Below are 19175 nucleotides of genomic sequence, written 5' to 3'. Positions count from 1 at the left end.
CAAATTATACACAAGGAAACGGAAGCGCTGAGATGTTAATTAACTTGTTCAAGGTCATGCCCCTGGCAAATGTAAAGCTCTGGGGAGGACTCAAGGGGCTGCTGCCCACGCTTTCTGTGTGGGTGGCTGGGCTCCTCCCTACCTGCTGAGAGACCCATACTGCCAGTTCACTCATCAGTGCCTGCCTTACAGCCTATTGCCTACCTTCTCTTTTAGGAAAACTCTCAACATCTTCTCCACATTTATCTACTTCAATGAGTAGCAGTGCCCTATGTAGAGACTTAAAATATATATATATTGATTTCAGAGAGGGAGAGAGAGAAACATCAATGTTGAGAGAGAATCATTGATTGGCTGCCTTCCGCACACCCCACACTGGAGATCGAGCCCGAAATCCAGGTTCATAGGTCAACATTTAACCCCTGAGCCACTCTGAGTGAGCTGTATAGAGACTTTTTAAAAACATTGTGATAAAAGCACATAATATGAAATCAACTCCCCTAACAAATTTTAAGTACACAGTGCAGTGTTGTTCATTATGTGCACATTGTTGTAGAGCAGATCTCTCAAAAATTTTTCATAAACCCATAGAACAGCAACTCCCCATTTTCCTGTATCCCCCAGCCCTGGCAACCAACATTCTACTCTCTGCTCTTATGAATTTGGTGACTTTTGATAGCTCATATAAGTGGAATCGTGCAGTATTTGTCCTGTGACTGGCTTATTTCACTTAACATAATGTCCTCCAGGTTCATTCATGTTGTCCCAAATGGCAGGTCTTCCTTCATTCTTAATGTTGAACATTCTCTTGTGAATGTTGATGTAAGAAACATCCAAACCTGAATTTCTGTGATTTTCTATGAATTTATTTGAACCAACCTGATGACAGTTGCTGGGAAACAAAATCTCAGCATATTGAGAAAATGCTCTAGAGAATGGCAGCTTTACTGCTTATTTTATACATCAGAGTCAAAGGGGGAGACGTAAGCTGTGTTATACGAAATCTATTGGCGATATGTATGTTAGCGGGTATGGGACAGTTAACAATGAACATACAGCACAAAGAGATGGTGTTTGGGCAGCAAGATAACAATGCGGGGTCTGGGGTCTCCTGCTTTTGGGAAGTTGTGCCCTGAGGGGTCTGGAAAAGAGGATTACTCTGACATTCCAAAGAGATGTTATCTTAGATGCAAACACAGAATAGATAGGCTCAGTTAAGGTAAAGATTGACAAACCCAGGACTATGCTGGCTAGGACATGGCTACCCACCATGACTCCCTCTTAGTTAGGAAGTTTTCATTTCAGACCATCCTATGTGGTTACTGTAGGTCTCTGAGTTTGTAAATCCCACCACAGGCCTCCCCTGAGCTTGTCAGGTTTAGTATGTGGCCCCTTTTTTATCCGCATATGTATATACCGCATTGTCTTTATCTGTTCATCCTTTTGTTGCTGGTAGGAATAGGGTTTTCCCATAGAGTCATGAGAAAAGCATTTCAGGGACCCAGTCATAGGAGGATGAGATGTAGTGGTAAGATTTATTGGAGCAAAAATAAAGGACTTTCCCCGGGTGCCCCATGTCTCATCCACTATTAGGTGACTTGGTTCCATCTCTCTGTGGAATAAGTCCAGTCCCTGGGGCCTCAGACCCACACTTGTCCTCACCAAACCCGGAAGGCACGGGCCCAGGTATGGTGTGCCATTGGCCTGACATCAGCAGGGCATCCAAAGCTTTCATAGTTCAGTCCAGTTCATGCCAAAGGTTAATCCAGCTCGTTCTCTGTCCCCGTCTGGCTGGCTTAGGTTATGTTCCCGGCTGCACTAGAGGTATGCCTGGAGCTGCATGGCTGAACGAATGAACCCCTGCTACCGAGATAAGCCTTGGTTAAGCTTTGACTGTATTACCTTGGGCTTGGGAGAAAGCAGACTTTTCTAGTGCCTCATGGTAAAGACTCTCATACCCAGAGCCTGTGACTAAAGAACATCATGAATAGCGATTCTTAGACCCCCACCTCTACCCTTCACAATTTATTTGAATACTTCAATTGTGCCTCTCAATTTTTGTAATGCAATAAAATCAGTATTTAGGTGGTTTTTAAATGTATTCTTTGAAAATTGTTTCATGTAAAAATAAATGTTACTGAATTCATTAAAAAAAAAAAAGAAAGCAGACTTTCTTTTCCCTCCCTCCCTCCCTCCCTCCCTCCCCCCCTCCCTCCTTTTGGTTTATGAGAGGACACTTCAACCAACTGAGCTGCCAGGCCAGGGTGAGAGCAGGTTCTCTTTCACACTAACCAATCTCTTTCCTGGCTCTTCAAGGCTGTGCTGGATTCTCCCCTTATCCAGTCCCTTTCCCAGATCTTCCAGAGTTTCATACCCTTTATCCAACCCAATCTTTCCACAGATTTTCCCAAGCTGTACTCGTCTCCTTTATGTTACCATTTTGGCTCCTACTGCATATGCCTCAGTTTTGCTGCCGCCTCTGGTTCCTATTGAACATGTGCTTACCTCTCCCCCTGTGCCATCTTGCTTTCTCCTGCACAGGCATCTAGCAAAGGAATTTCCCCACTCCTCCCCTTGATCATTTCAGCTCTGGGCCAGTAGTGTCCTGGGAGATCGGAAAGTGATTCTTCCTGCCTGCTCTGGGATTAAGGCGCCTCAGCTGAGAATGTGGCTGTCTCCTGGGGGACTGTGAATGCCGTGGCTTCCTAGTGAATCAGGCTTAATGTCCGATTCAACTCCCTAGTTTATTAGGCTTAATCAGCAGGGATGGGGAACCTTTTATCTGCCAAGGGCCATTTGGATATTTATAACATCATTTGCAGGCCGTACAAAATTATCAACTTAAAAATTAGCATTCTATATTTGCTCAAACATTTAATTAACTCACCCCTAATGCCTTGGCAGGGCCAGACCAAATGATTTCGTGGACCTTATAGGGTCTGCGGGCCGGATGTTCCCCACCCTGGCTTAATGTATGATTCCATTTGCTTCCTTTCTTTATTAATAAGTAGCTAGCTACCTATGCTAACACTCTATTTGGCCATTGTGAATAATGCTGCAGTGAACATAGGAATGCAAATACCTCTTCAAGATTTTGTTTTCAATTCTTTTGGATAAATACCTGGAAGTGGGATTGCTGGATCATATGGCGGTCCTATTTTTAATTTTTTCCAAGTATAGGTCTTTTACTTCCTTTGTTAATTTATTTCTAGGTATTTTATTTAGTTTTTTTTCCCATTGAGTATGATGTTAGCTGTGGATTTGTCATATATGCCTTTATTATGTTGAGGCTATTTTTAAATTTTTAAATAACCTTCATACTGTTTTCCATAGCAGTTGCACCATTTTACATTCTCATCTGTAGTACACAAGAGTTCCAATTTCTCCACATCCTCACCAACACTTGCTATTTTCTTTTATTGTTTCTTAAGTTAAAATTTTAAAGACAATTTAAATAATTTTCCTACTACCCTTCTCGGTTCTTGGCTGAGAAAACCCTGCAATGAAAAGACAGATTAAAAAGAAAAAGCAGATAACAGGAGGAAAACACACAGAAGTTTAACAACATTTATACCTCCTGTGTACATGGGAGGGACCCAAGAAATTTAGTAACTCCTTGAAATGGCCCAAGACACCATCATAAATATAATCTCTGGCTAAAGACAACAGACTGGGGGTGGGGGCGGGGAGGTCAGTTGTGTAAGATGACCAGAAAAAGCACAGTGAACAAGGGTAAGATTGTTATATAGATTGAAGTCCTGGCCTTTTGTACTAATAAAAATTTCTAGAGATTTAGAGTCATTTTGTTTTTCTAGTACAGGAAAGGGGACACTCTTACAAATGAAGATTTATCTTATAAATGTAAATGTTCCTTGCATAAGGATAACTTCTACTCTGTTTTCAGAGCTTCACTTGTGTCTGCTGTTTCTTAAAGTTAACCATCTTAAAATAATCAATATGCCAAAGAGGAATATATTGGGGTAATATATTTTGCTCACCTTCATTTATAATGACCTTCCTAATAAGTATGAGGTGATACCTCATTGTGATTTTGATTTGCATTTCCCTCATTATTAGTGATGTTGAGCATCTTTTTATATACCCATTAGCTTTTTGTATGTCATCTTTGGAGAAATTTCTATTCAAATCTTTTGCTTATGTTTTAATTAAGTTATTTTACTTTATTTGATATTTTGCTCTTGAGTTATAAAAGTTCCTTGTACTGGTGACCCTTGAGCAATGCAGGGATTAGGGACTTGTCTTTCTCTGATTGGCTTATTTCACTTAGCCAAATACCTTCTAGGTCCACCCAGGCTGTCACAAAAGGTAAGATTTCCTTCCTTTTTATGACCAAGTAGTATTCCATTATGTAAGTTTACCACATTATGGCAAATTTCCAAGCGGTGGGAAGACAGACAACCAGGCACTTGGAAGATTCAGAAAATGTGCTTTTTATTACAGGAAGCACCGGTGCTGGGTGAGGTTTACTGATATTTTGTTGAGGATTTTAGTATCTATGTTCATCAGGGATATTGGCCTATAATTTTCTTTCTTTGTGATCTTGATCTGGTTTTGAAATTAGGACAATGCTGGCTTTGTATAATGAGCTTGGAAATCTTCCCTCTTGAATTTTTTGGAAAAGTTTGAGAAGGATCCGTTCCAGGGCTTTTGTTTTTTGGGACTTTTTTTTTTTTTTAGTTACTGCTTCAATTTCACTATCTTTAATCTATCTCTTCAGAGTCTCTGATTCTTCATGATTCAGCTTTGGAAGAGTGTATGTTTCTAGGAATTTATCCATTTTGTCCAGATTGTCCAATTTGTTTGCATACAGTTGTTTGTAACATTTTTTTTTAAAATACTTCGTATTTGTTTGGTGTCAGTTGTTACTTCTACTCTTTCATTTCTGACTTTATTTTATTTATTTGGGTTCTCTCTCTCTCTTTTTTTTTTTTTTGATGAGTCTAGTTAAAGGCTTGTCGATCTTATTTATCTTTTCAAAGAACCAGCTTTTGGTTTCATTTTGGTTTCATCTTTTGTATTGTTTTTTTAGACTCTGTTTATTGTTGCTTTGATATTTATTATTTCCTTTCTTCTACTCACTTTGGGCTTTGTTTTTTTCCACCTTATTTCATGTTCATGTAATCTTCCATAAATTCTTTCCTTAATTCTAAGTGTATAAAAGAAACTACAAACTGTCATTCCATGAGTGTTCGAGATCTCACTTCCTTGCATGTCATCAGTTTGGCTCAAATAAACTCATAAAAATTCTGTACAGGTTTGGATGTCTCTTATTTTGACACATGCATTTCCCATAGAGTTGTTCAAGGTCCACTGCATATTTTGGAAATCAGTCCCTTGTCAGATATATGGTTGCAAATATTTTCTCCCATTCTGATAGGTTGCCTTTTCTCTCTGTTGAAGGTTCTCTTTGCTGTGCAAAAGCTTTAAGTTTCATGTAGTCCAACTTTTCTATTTTTATTTTGCTGCCTGTGCTTTGGTGTCCCATCCAAGAAATCATTGCCAAGACCAGTGTTATAACCCGCCCTCCCGCCCCAAACACACAGATTTTCTTCTAGGATTTTTTAATAGTTTCAGGTCTTACTCATAAGTCATTAGTCCTATATGAGTTGACTTTCATGTATGGGGGAGGGACAAACTTTCCTCTACCTTCAAGGTTCTTCTGGGTGGTCTAATAGACATGAAACAGATTAGAAAGAGAAAATAACCAAATTTAATACATATTTATGTATGGGAACCCAGTATACAAGAGAGTCAGAGACCCCACTTGCAGGAGAGGTTTAGAGATAGAAAAGGAGCTTGAGCTATATAAGACATTCTGAGCTGGAGGTGAGGTAATATACATTGGGGGCTACATGATAAAAAGAGCAGATGTTTAGTACATAAAAGTTTGCCCTGTCAGGTAGGTGGGCAGAAGAGGTTATCACTGACAATCTCTTATGGGCGAGGTCTCTAATTTGAATTCTTCTAGGCAGTTAAGGATGGGGCAGAAGTTTCTCCTGAGCCTGGGGCTAAAATTGCCTTTAGCTCAAAACAATTTGCATACCACAGAAGAACATTTTGGGGTGATTCATTCTGGACCCCACACATGTATAGTGTAAGAGGCATCAGTTTCATTGTTTTGCATGTAGATGTCCAGATTTCCAACACCATTTGTTGAAGAGACAATACTTTCCCCATTGTGTAGTCTTGGCACCATGTTAAAGATGATTTGATTACATATGCATGGGGTTGTTTCGGCTCTCTCTCTCTTGTTCCATTTATCTATGTATGTCTATCATTATGCCAGTATCATTCTATTTTGATTACTGCAGCTTTATAATATGCTGGGGTCCTGCCCCAGCAGGTCCAGGGGTCCCCAAAGGTGTAGACGGAGTCGGCGAAGAAGGAAGGACACGGAGACAGCGTTCAGTTGATCAGCAGCCTAGCCAGGATCTCCAGCCAGGATCTCCAGCCAAGTTCTGGTCTGGATCTCCAGAGAGGTTCTGCTTAGGATCTCCAGCTAGGTTCTGTGTCCATGTTCTCTTGCTAGGTTCTCCAGGTTCTCCAGCCAGGTTCTGTAGCCATGTTCCCTTGCTAGGTTCTCCAGCCAGGTTCTGTCCAGGTTCTCCAGCCAGGTTCAGTCACCAGGTTCTAGTCAGGTTCTCTTGCCAATTTCTGTAGTCAGGTTCAGTCCAAGATCTTTTGCCATGTTCTCTCCAGCGAAGTTCTTCTGTCTGTAGGTTCTGTGTAGGTTCTGTCTTCTAAGTTCTGTGTTCTAAGTTCTGTGTCTTGCTGTCTTATTACATCTGTATTTATACCAGTTGATTCAATCCTATCAATCTCTATTACAAAGGTTAGGGCGTTTCTTATCTCCATTCCAGGGAGTAAAGATTATGTAGCTTAAGCATGATTGTTCATAGTTAAAGTGATTAATTACCCGCCTGGCACTTAGTTAAGAGGTTTTATTCCCTCCCTAACTTCAGGGGAAAATCCCTACCTGGGGAAACACCCTTTCTCAGAGACCTTGGTTAAAACACATAGTGCCAAGAAGGTGAGCAAACATATTAAGAACAGTATGCCATATATGCCAGGTCCCTTGAAACAGCAAGCATGGACCGGCTCCCGGCAATAATATATTTTGAAATCAGATAGTATGAAGCCTTCAACTTATTTTTTTCTTCTTAAGATTGTTTTGTAGCTTTGGGGTCATTTGTGGTTCCATATAAATTTTAAGATTGCTTTTTCTATTTCTACAAAAATAGCATTGGGATTTTGATGGGGACTGTTGATTCTGTAGTTTTCTTTGAGTAGCATGGACATTTTAATACTATTAAGTCTTCCAATCCAAGAACACAGTGAAGTGTAGCAGACTATGGAACTCTGATAAGGATTATTTTGATCTGAAGATAATCAAAGGCACCCGAGAAGCAGATAACAAAAATTCTCTGCCTAATTCCCTGTGTGTCCCCTATTTGCTTAAACGCAGGATATAAAATTGTAAAGCAGGATATAAATTTTTACAAGTTCTTTGCCTTCCTCTCTCTACCAGGAAGGACAGAAGTTAATCACCACAGACAACTCTAGACTCTTATCAGGCCAGAAATGATACCAGAAGAATAAACTTACTAACCAGTTCTTATCTTCCATTACCTTCCCACAACTTACTGCCCAGAAACAGAGTTCTTTTCTTTGTTTTGTTGCTTCTTTACAAATTTATTGTCCCTTTGCTAAGATGTTCTAACCGTCCTTTGAGCTACTTATCACTGAGCACTCCTGTGTGTATGTGCAATGTATGTGTTGGTAAACTTCTGCTAGTTTTTCTCTTGTTAACCTGTCTTCTTTCAGTCTGGTTTGCAGGTCCCCAGCCAATGAACCAAAATAGGTAGAGGAAAGAGATTTTATTTTCCTCCCTCATAACAGGACGTCTTTTTATTTATTTGTGTCTTCTTTAATTTTTTTCAGGAATGTTTTGTTGTTTTCAGTGTACAAATCTTTTACCTCGATTAAGTTTATTCCTAAGTATTTTATTCTTTCTGATACTATTACAAATGGGGTTGCTTTCTTAATTTACTTTTCAGATTTCCATTCTTAGTGTATAGAAATACAACTGTTGGGGGGTTTTTTTTGTATGTGATTTTTAGATCTTACAACTGTGTTTTGAATTCATTTATCAGTTTTAACAAGTTTTTTTGTGGGATCTTTAAGATTTTCTACATATAGTAAATATATCACCTATAAACAGAGATAATTTTACTTCTTTCTTTATGATTTGGATCCTTTTATTTCTTTTTGTTGCTTAATTGCTTTAGCTAAGACTACCAGTACTATGTTGAATAGAAGTGGTGAGAGTGGGCATCTTGCCTTGTTACTTATCTTAGAGGCAAAGCTTCTAATTTTTCACTGTTGAGTATGTTAGCTGTGGGCTTTTCATATGTGGCTTTTCTATTCCTAGTTTGTTGAATAAATTGAAGACTTTTTGTTGTGTCTTTTTTGCTTATGAAACTAATAGAAATTCAATTTATATGATAAATTATTTACAAATTATTTCTTATAAATAATTATTATAATTCATTTAAAATTAATGTCATTGAAGTTACAAATTTTAAATTTTTCAACTTTTACAAATTCAGAGCAGATCATTTGAAAAATTCAGAAAAATATAAGAACACAAAGAGAAAATTACTCGTGATCCTACTCCTTAACTTTCCTCTACTTTAACTACTTTATCTTTTTTTCCCCAGGTAACTTGGCCCAGACAAGAGCCAGGATAACAGCAACTTCAAGATCTTTGCCTCCACATTTCAGTGCTGGGAAAGCCAAGGTGAGTAATAGGTCTGTACCCAAAATAATGTGGACTAAAAGGTGGGAATAATTCTAGGTGGGCAACATTAGTTTCCTTTATCTGGCCTACTACTTGGGCAATCTGGAAAATAGACTAAAGGCATTTAGGAATCAAGTATTAGGAAATTTGAAACAACACCATAAAATTCTTTACAATCCTGTGTCAAGGGGAAAAACATTTCCTCTACCCTCTTAAGTTCAGTAGTTGGAGGACTGTGAAATAACTCAAAATGATAGACTAGCAAGAGAAAAGGCACATTTTAATCATGTTCATATAGGAGTTCACCAAAAATGACTCAAAAGGGCGATTAGATTTTGGGGCTTATACACCATCGTAATAGGAGATGAGAAGGAGAAGGAGATTTTTCGAAGAACAAATGACTTCTGGGAAACAATCCAATTACAAAATGGGTAAAGGACCTGACTAGACACTTCTCCAAAGAGACAGGAGCCCAGCAGCCCTATACCTTTGGAAGTATGAATTGGTGCTTCTGTCTATATTTTTCCAGTTTTCTGCAGGGGATGGTACTGATCTTGAAAATAATACGTATTATACCTTTTAAATTATGTCTCTGCAGCATTCATATCGATCAAGACTTTTCTGTTCACTAAGCTGTTAAATTCTCAAATGCCAAGGTCCATTGTGCATTGTGAGGGGGATGGTAACAGGTAAATTTTACTAATAAAAGAAATGTGCCCAGCGTTTCGGCTGCTCTTTCACAGTGCACTGGAGCCCCAGGGCTGGCACTGGCTGGCTGATTTGAATAAAAAGGGAGGGAAATGATGGAGGAAAAGCAAGGCTTCGAAGCAAGACGTGGTTCTTCAGGGAGAACCTCTGACTAGAAGGAAGTGGTGGGACATTCCTAAAAGTGTGCCCCAAACCTAGCCCCAAACCTCACTAGTTCTGAGCGCTATCATCCAGATGGAGGTGAGACGGGGGGGACACCTTTAGGCAGATGACTCTGGAGGAAGCGTGTGCCTCTGCAGACGGGGTGGGTGTGTTGGGTTTGCTTTTCTCTTTTCTCCATCAGCTCAGCCTTCCTTCCTTACACAGAGCTTTTGTTTCCTCCTTTCTCACTAAACAACAAACAAAAAAATTAAAAGTCAAAGCCAAGCAGTTATACCATTGCTTCAGCTGCATACAAGTAAATGGATAGTTTGGGGAACCCATCCAATCTGCAGCCCAGAAAAAGAAAGCCGTACTGCCCCCAGCATCGTTTCACTTAGAGAGAGTCCCATGTTTCTGCTCACTCATGATTGAGATTGCTTTTCTAGCTCTGTAAGATGTAGCTCCACATTTATTCCCCTTCTTAAGTAAACCTGTTTTTCTTTGTCCAATGGAAGCTCTTCCTCCATTATGTGCACAGTCTCCTAAATACCTCTGGAGGTAAGCCTCGTTATTCTCCCTGCCCCTTGCAGCCTGTTCCGTTAGCGCCCACTTCCCACTTTTGTTGAGCAAGGAAGTGGCTGCCTGGACAAGAGTCTGCCGAGCGGAACACGCGTGCTGACAGTAGCATCTTCCTTTCGAACGTTCCTGCTTCCCTTGCCACCTGTTCAGAGCAGATGGGAAGCCGCATGGTGGAGGCCAGCGCTGACATGCCACTCAGGCTCTCTGCAAACCGAATAGCTTCGTGTGTGCAGGAGCAGAGCGCTTACTGTTGAGCTACGACAACGAAACACAGGCTGCCTGCCTTTGATCCCTACAGTTGTTTTTATTCCTGAGCTCCTTCCAGTCAGCCCAGGCAGTTGGGACAAACGATTGGGAACAGATGTATCCCAAGCTCGGGTCCACAGTGAGCACGTGGGAACTGTGGGAGGCAGGAGGGTGTGGCAGCATCAAGGTCTGACCGCAGGAAGGCCACTGGGTGGGCTTTGGGCCCATGTCTTTATAATCACCCAGCTTCATGGGCCTTTGCCAGTTTTCTTGTACAAAATAGTTTGTTCTCATGTGACAGTAGTGGAGAACTTAGCAGGGGCCCATTGGAACATGGAGAAGTATCGATATACCACTGATTGGGGTTATGCTTTAGTACGTTGCAGAGTGAGGTCATTGTCAAGCGATTAGAACAGTGCAAATTCTCTTTTTCTTTGATATGTCTTCAGAATTTCTCCCCAAAGTGTGCACTATTGTGTTCTAAACATTAAGGCCTCTCAGATATTTGACCAAACAGCCTTTCAGATTTTGAAAAAGTTAGACAATGAATTGTCTATATCCTCAAACCAAGTCTTTCTGCTCATGTTCTAGGTGGATACTCTGGAGGTAATACGGCATCCAGAAGAAACCACCAACATGAAGAGACAGACCATGGCTTCTTACTTCCGGGTATGGAGTCTTCTTTTTATTTTTCTGTTATTCCTCACCTGAGAGTATTTTTTCCATTGATTTTTAGAGGATGTGGAAGGGAGGGAGGGAGGGAGGGAGAGCGAAACATAGATATAAGAGAAACACATCAATTGGTTGCCTCCCACAGGCCCTGCTAGGGCCAGGATGGAACCTGCAACCCAGGTATATGCCCTTGACCAGAACTGAACTGTGACCCTTCATTGTGTGGACCAGTGCTCTAACCATTGGACAACATCAGCCAGGGCTGGAGTCTTATTCTGTCTACTTACAAAAAGGACTTGCCAACCCTTCCCACAGAGACCCGGATCTGATAGAATCACTGAAAGAAGCCAGTTAAGAAAGGTGGGGGTGTGGAGAGAAAATATTATAGCCAGAAACCTCTGCCTCTGAGTGCAGTGTTCCCTGATCACAGGAAGATCAGATGAAACCCCAGGTGTCTACAGAGAGCCCTCTCAGCCACTGGCTCACAGCCCTGTGCATTGGATGTGCTGATTCTGTTCGCATGGGAGCTGCTGCTTGGCCTTAAAGCTACTGCAGTCAGCTGCTTTCCCAGCATATTTACTGAAAAGCAAAGTAGTTAATAACATTTCAGAAGGTGGTTTATCAAGTTTAGGTCCTGAGAGAATCTATCTTAGCTTTGACTTTATTTTCCTAAATTGAATTGTCCTATTGCAAGACCCATTTGTGTGAACCCAATTATTTCCCATCTTGGCTGACCAGTTCTTGATATTCCATCTAGTAAAATGACTCCTTCGAGTGAAAACATTGTCTCTAGAACAGCGGTTCTCAACCTGTGGGTCGCGACCCCTTTGTGGGTTGAACGACCCTTTCACAGGGGTCGCCTAAGACCATCGGAAAACACATATATAATTACATATTGTTTTTGTGATTAATCACTATGCTTTAATTATGTTCAATTTGTAAGAATGAAATTGGGGGTCACCACACATGAGGAACTGTATTAAAGGGTTGCGGCATTAGGAAGGTTGAGAACCACTGCTCTAGAAGGACTCTATTAAATGCTCATTATATAGGAAAGATAAGACATGGATACTCGTACCAAATTTGCACAGATTGGCTTATCTTTAAATTATAGATTGGGTTGGAAGCCCTTAGAGATCGTGTACCACTCGGAGCTCATGCCCAGCTAGCTTCATAGTGGAGATGCTATAGGCCAAACACAGAACTACTAATCTGAGGGACAAATGATAGGGTTGTAGGGTGGGGTTGGGAAGTCAGGTGGGGAGCTGGGTCGGGGGCTGGAGTGGCCAGACAGGCTGAAGGACAGGACCCTGGAGCCAGCACCGTGGATATCCGGCTTTATAGGAAGCTATCAGGTTCAAGAAGGATCTAAAGCCAAGAAGTCTAACCTAGCCAACTATGCTTCAGAGGCAGCCTAGAATGAGGCTCAGGGTATGAATGATAGGGGCCCAGAGGCCTTTTGTCCAGCACTTTTTCCATGTAGTGATCCCTGCTACAGTTTCTCTGGCAGGAAGGCATTCAGCCCGTTTCATCATTCATGTTTGTGCGTTTCTAATTACCACTTCGTTCTTTGTTTTGTTTTTAATGTTTTTTTTCTAAATTTAAATCTTTTATTGTTTAAAATATTATGTATATCTCCTTTTTACCACTTATTTCTTATCTAGTCCCCTTTGGCAGCTATATCCTCTTTGTGACTTGGTGTGTGTGTGTGTGTGTGTGTGTGTGTGATGGGACTTGGAGGCTCTGAGCAACTCTGTGAAGTCAATCCCAAGAGCCTAAGATCCTTCTATCAGCAGAGAAATCTCTGGCTTACAGTTTTTCAAAAATTGACAATAAATTTGGTGTCCTCAACATACTGCTCCCCAAATGATAAATTCAGCAAATAAGGTGTTTTGGCAAGCTAGGTAATACCATTTTGGATCAGTAGGAGGTGTGATTATGAAATAATGAGACGGATTTCCTGGGTGGCTTGTAATTGCTCCTTAACGTGTGTCCAAAAGAGGAGCTGCACAGGTGGGTTCCTTAGGGGCAGGGCTATTCCCACCGAATCCTCTTCGAAGAGTTTGTGAAAAGGTCAGGCTGGCATCTTGGGGAATGTATTAAATACAGCTCTGCCATGGCCATCCCTGTCCCCTGAGATTACCCCTCCTGCTCACACCTCCAAACATGTAATTGGCCCCCTTGCACAGCACCCCTCTGCTTTCCCAGGTGCTTTCTGTCTGGGCCAGCTACTCGGCGTATGTTAGTTGATCTTCATTATAATCTTTTTTCCCTCCAGTTTTCTTGTTTCCTTTGCCCTCTTTTTCTGTTTTCCTTTATCAATGGTATCAATAGGATTTGCTTAGACTTTCTGGTGGTTCCTAAGTTGAGGAAGAACTAACCCCTTCCCTAAAAGCTGGACATTTTAAATTTCAGATATAGCTTCTGGAGTACTGCCTTGGAATACCAGAGAGAAGCTAGTTCTGGAGATGGAGTTATGAGGTGACCTAAGTATGTTCTTAGGCAGCTAAGTCTCTGCCACATGGGGACGTTGCTTGGCACTACGTGATGTTTAAAGAATACTATGCGGCTATAAAAAAGAAGGATCTCATACCCTTTGAGACTGCATGGAGGGACCTGGAGAGAATCATGCTAAGTGAAATAAGCCAGCCGAGAAAGACAAGTGTCACATGATCTCACTAATATGTGGAATCTAATGAACAAAATAAACTGCTTCTAGAGCAGTTTATTGGCTTGTAAACAACTCATGGACTGACGAACAAAATAGTTCCAGAGACATTGAAGTATGCAATAGACTGACATATTTTAGGGGGAAGGAGGTGGGGGTGGAGAGAGATTAACCAAAGAACTTATATGCATATATGCATAACCCATGGATACAGACAGTAGTGTGGTGAAGGCCTGGGGAGGGGGCAGAAGGCGGGTGGAGAGGGTTAGTGGGGGGGGGGGGGGGGAAGGGGACATCTGTAATGCTTTCAACAATAAAGATAAATTTAAAAAATATATATTTTTAAAAGAATGCATTTGAATCTGGAAGCAGCTGTAAGTACTCATCAGAACTTATGTCATCACCTCTTATTGTTGGTTTCTTGTTCAGCCTCAAAAAAGTCCATGAGTTGTTTACAAGCCAATAAACTGCTCTAGAAGCCCCTGGAGTTCTCCATTCCATGGGGTAACCTCGCTTCGTGTGTTTTTCCCGTCAGTACTCTCTGATGGATCTGCTCTCCAAGATGGTGGTGGGACAGCCCCACTTTGTGCGCTGCATTAAGCCCAACGATGACCGAGAGGCCCTGAAGTTCTCTCAAGAGAGAGTGCTGGTCCAGCTCCGCTCCACGGGGATCCTGGGGACAGTCCGCATCCGCCAGCAGGGCTATTCCCACCGCATCCTCTTCGAAGAGTTTGTGAAAAGGTCAGGCTGGCGTCTTGGGGAATATATTAAATACAGCTCTGCCATGGCCATCCCTGTCCCCTGAGATTACCCCTCCTGCCCATGCCTCCAAACATGTAATTGACTAGTTATCAGTTACCCTTCACTTGCTTAACATTGCATTTTTACTGTGCTCCAACTAAACTGCAGTGATCTAGAGGACAGATTAAATTCCCTTCTGATCACATTGAAAATAGAAAAATGTCCATAGATATTTATATGTTATATATCCTTAGTTTTCACAACCTTCAGTTATTTAATTGGTAGGATGAAAGTATCTCTCCATAAGTGGGTCAAGATTCTGGCAGATGCGAGTGCACCCAGGCACCCACTCCTTTCCCAGCTGAAACAATGGCTTGGCATGATATGATGGCTAACATTTACCTGGCACCTAAAATATTCCAAATGTATGTCATTTGATCCATGGAACAGCCCAGTGATCTAGGCTCTGTTGTTGTTGACATAAGAAATGTCCAAACCTATAGATGCTAGGAGTTTATTTGGGAAGCAAGTCTCAGATGTTCTGGAGAAGGACAGTTTTGCAGTTCTTTTATACCTTAGAATTAAGAATGATTACATGAAGGCAGGCAAAAGCAAGGCCAGGAACTGTACGATTGGATTATAGAAAAGTTGACAAGATTATGTGCTCTCTTGAGGGTGGTTATACCTCCAAGGGGTCTGGAAAAGAGGAACACCCTGGCATTTCAAAGGTGTGTTAACCTAGAATTGCATAAGAACAATGGACAGGGCTTGCTTAAGGCAAAACAAAAACAAAAACATCCACCTATTTATAGGCCTGGGGTATGACTGCCCACTCCTGACCTGTCCAGTTATGGTCAGATCATCCTTGAGGTTACTTTTGGTCATTGGTCTTGTCAGATTTATTATAGAGCCCCTTTTTCATTCACATTATTATCTCCATTTTACAGATGAGAAAACGGAGTCACAGAAAGAAATCAGTGACTTTTGCAAGTGACTAGTCCCAGGCTAGTACCTGGTAGAGCTAGAATTTGAACCCAGGCTGTCTAACTTCAGCATCCACACTTTAATCTCCTCAGCCCAGTGTTTGTTAAAACAGGTTTCTGTGGAGCTTTTTAAATCCAGAAATTGCCTTTATCTTGGAATGAATGAATTGCTCTTCTTTTCTGTACAACTGCTATAGGGATACCTTGTATATGCATATGATTACAGTAGAATTTTCACAAAACCTTATGTGAAGAAATAAAGGACAACGATAACAAAAGAACTACCTCTGAAAAGCACTCTATGTGAGGATATCCAGAGAGGAAAATTAAAATCTGTTATGAAATCTGCCGCACCCCATCAGTCATCTTTACTTTCTTTTTACCCCGTTTCTGAAACTTAGGTAATTTTCCCAACAGTTTCTCAAAGAATGAGGCCTAAAATGGCCCTTGCTTTATCAAATCTTCCAAACACCACTACATTCCATGGAGAAGACATGGCAAAAAAGTTACTTGCAATAAGAGCTTTTTAATTAAAAATAAGGAGGTAGTGGCTTTTTAAAAAGAAGTGTCTTTGAGCCTCTTTTTTCCTCTTAAATTTAGAGGTGGAACAACAAAAAAGAGATTATCTTAGCACATGAATGTTGCCAGTCAAGTATGTTTAGCCACTAAGTGTTGAATACATAAAAATATTTAAGAAAACAGGTCAAATGCTAAACAAATTGGCACATCTTTGTTCAGAAAGCCAGTAGGCAAGTATGAACAAGAGTTTCAAACCGTCAGTAAATCTGAGGGTATCGAAGATTTCTGAGCCAGTAAGTTAATTGGTATTTTGATCCTTTTGAGCAACTTAACAACAAAATGGGTGAGTTAGCCGTTTTCTCCATTGATGTTATTCAGCAAATAGGTTCACCTCTTATCTTTCTGTTCAGGAGTACTGTTTTGTAAACTCTTAGCAGGAAATATGCAGACAAGACAGAGGCAGCTAACAGAGCCATTCAAGGTTTATCAGGTAGAGGTAAATAAAAGATGAAGGCTTATTTAATGGTACTCTTTACCTTTTTGTATTTTCTGGCCTTCGGGACTGGAATCCAGATGTGCACACCTAAAAGGCAGTGTTTGGGGATCATGTTGTCAGGTTCCAGAATGAGGAAGGACTTCCCCAAGTCACCCAGGTCTGCAGACACTTCCTTCCCCCTTCATCCTTGAGTTTTCTGGCAAAGGGACTTGGAAGTCCCCTTCCAATTATTTTCCATTCATGGAGCCTCTGAGGAAAGGATTGTTTCCAAAACCTTCTCATCAATGAGGCCAGGCGGGTTGGAAGTATTTATCTATTGTCAGGTAGGCATGAAAGAGGCCATCAGGCAGGTAGCCAAAATCTCCTGGAAGTTATACTGTTGAGGGACATCACAGAAAATGGCTATGAATGTTCATGGCTTTGTGGTCAATGGGCTCAGAAGCATGGCTCAGCAGGTCTACACTGGGACACACATGTGTTGACATGTGTTCTGACAAATGTCTAAAAGATAGGACAGCACATTCAGTTCCAAGTCTTATGGTTTGTTTATTAAACTATTGTAGTAAATAATAAGTTTAGTAAGATCAGATTTCTAGTCTCATTTTGGACATAATATTTGGCAAGTAACCTATTGTTTCTGTAGAAAATGTTTCCTTGTCTGAAAGATAAGAAGGCGGGGATATACAGATTTTCAGGGGTTGCACACAGACTCCTGGGCCTTACCTAACCTCTAAGTCTTCCAGAAAGGCCCACAGCTTTCTGGACCCGATTCAGAGCAGCTGTTAAGCTAATGTCTGTTGAACAGAATGGTCATTGGTCTTGTCAGGTTTATTATAGAGCCTAGATTACTGGGCTGTTCCATGGATCAAATGATATGTGGCTTCCCTCTTCTCTTTCATCAGCAGCTTCCACCTCTTCTCATGATGGCATAAGAGCCATGGGGCCCTGGAATGTCCTTCAGCTCATTCTCCCTTCTCTTCCTCCACTTTCTCTCCTCTAGAAATCTAGGTGTCACCGTTGTCTTCTCCTAGTCTCTTCAAACAGTCCATTACCAGACTCTGTCAACTTTACCTGCTGAAGCTGCTGAACAAGTTTCCCTTGGGAATCTCCCATCCCTTTTCTTAAAGCTTTATTAATCACCCACTTCTCCCAGTGTCTATTATTATTATTACTTAGTAACAACAGCTTAATTGAGATATAATTCACATATGACACCCTTTTAAGTACAATTCAGTGGTTTTAATGCATTCACAGAGCCCTGGCTGGTATGCTCAGTGGTTGGAGTGTCGGCCACACACCGCAGGGTCTCGGGTTTGATTCCTGGTCAAGGGCATGTACCTGGGTTGCAGGTTATATCCCAGTACCCTTGGGCACACATGAAAGGCAGCCATCGATGTATCTCTCTTACATCTATGTTTCTCTCTCTCTCTCTTTCCCTCCTCCCTTCCACTCTCCCTAAAAAAATAAAGATTAATGGGAAAAATATCCTTGGGTGAGGATTAACAAACAACAAACTATATGTAATTTATATTCACAGAGATGTGCAACTATCACCACTATCTAAACTAAGCATCTATTCATGTGTTTACTGGTCATTTGTATATCTCCTTTGAAAAAAAATGTTCATTCAAATTCTTTGCTCATTTAACTGTTGATTTTTATATATTCTGGATAGCCCCTTATTAGATATATGATTTGCAAATATTTTATCCCATTCTGTGGGTTATTGTTCCAATTTCTTAATGATGTCCTTTGAGGCACAGAAATTTTTAGTTTTAGTGAAGTTTTAATTTTTCTATGTATTTTTTGTTGTTGTTGGTCATGCATTTGGGGTCATATCTAAGAAACCATTGATTAATCCAAGGTTATGAAGATGTATTCCTATATATTATCCTAATAGTTTTATATTTAGATCTATGGTCCATTTTGAGTTAATTTTTATACCTGTTATGAGGTAGGAGTCCAAATTAAATCTTGTGTACATGGATATTCAGCTTTTCCAGCACTATTTGTTGAAAAGATGTTCTTTCCCCTGTTGAATTGTTTTGGCATCCTTGTTAGAAATCAACTGACCATAAATTGGTCATAAATTAGTTTTGAAGTCTCAGTTCTATTCTAGTTATCTATATTCCAGGCCTTTTAAAGCTCTTTTGCCCACCCTTTTGACATAGCTTCCTAAATGAACTTCCTTCCTATTCTGTTCTTTAAAGAACCACTAGCATATGATTTACCTAAACTTCTGTCTAAGAATAATATTGCTTGCTTTATTAAAATCCTTATTTGAATGACCATCCAGACCTCCACTGGGTACCCAATATAGGGCAGTCTCCATGATCTGGCCCCTGCCTACCTCTCTAATCTCTTTTCTCTTTTCTTCCGACCTCTCAGCTCACACTCCAGCAAAAACTGAACTACTTGGAGCTATACCCATGCTGTTCCATGCGTCTGTGCTTTTGCTCATGCTATGCTGCCCGAATCCCCCTTCACCAGGTCCTCAGTGGACTCACCTAACCCTGCTCATTTCTTAGGACTTTGATCGGCATTATCTTCTCTGCAACACTGTCCTTGACTCCCCCAGGCTGGGTTAAGAGCCCCTCTGAT

At 40.9% G+C, this 19175-nt stretch overlaps 1 protein-coding gene across 1 annotated transcript in view; it reads left to right on the top strand.

Moving 5' to 3' along the window:
• MYO3B (myosin IIIB) overlaps nt 1-19175 on the top strand; it is a 351164-nt gene that overhangs the window by 195600 nt on the left and 136389 nt on the right. The window contains exons 23-25 of the mRNA XM_036319661.1: nt 8742-8821; nt 11087-11164; nt 14371-14576. Of these exons, the coding sequence (XP_036175554.1) occupies nt 8742-8821; nt 11087-11164; nt 14371-14576 (364 nt within the window). The remainder of the gene's footprint in view (nt 1-8741; nt 8822-11086; nt 11165-14370; nt 14577-19175) is intronic.

Source organism: Myotis myotis, unplaced genomic scaffold (genome assembly GCF_014108235.1).
Source record: "Myotis myotis isolate mMyoMyo1 unplaced genomic scaffold, mMyoMyo1.p scaffold_m19_p_8, whole genome shotgun sequence".
In the NCBI taxonomy this organism is placed as follows: domain Eukaryota; kingdom Metazoa; phylum Chordata; class Mammalia; order Chiroptera; family Vespertilionidae; genus Myotis; species Myotis myotis.
Note: the sequence above shows the minus strand (reverse complement) of the source record. Positions and strands in the feature narration are given on the sequence as shown.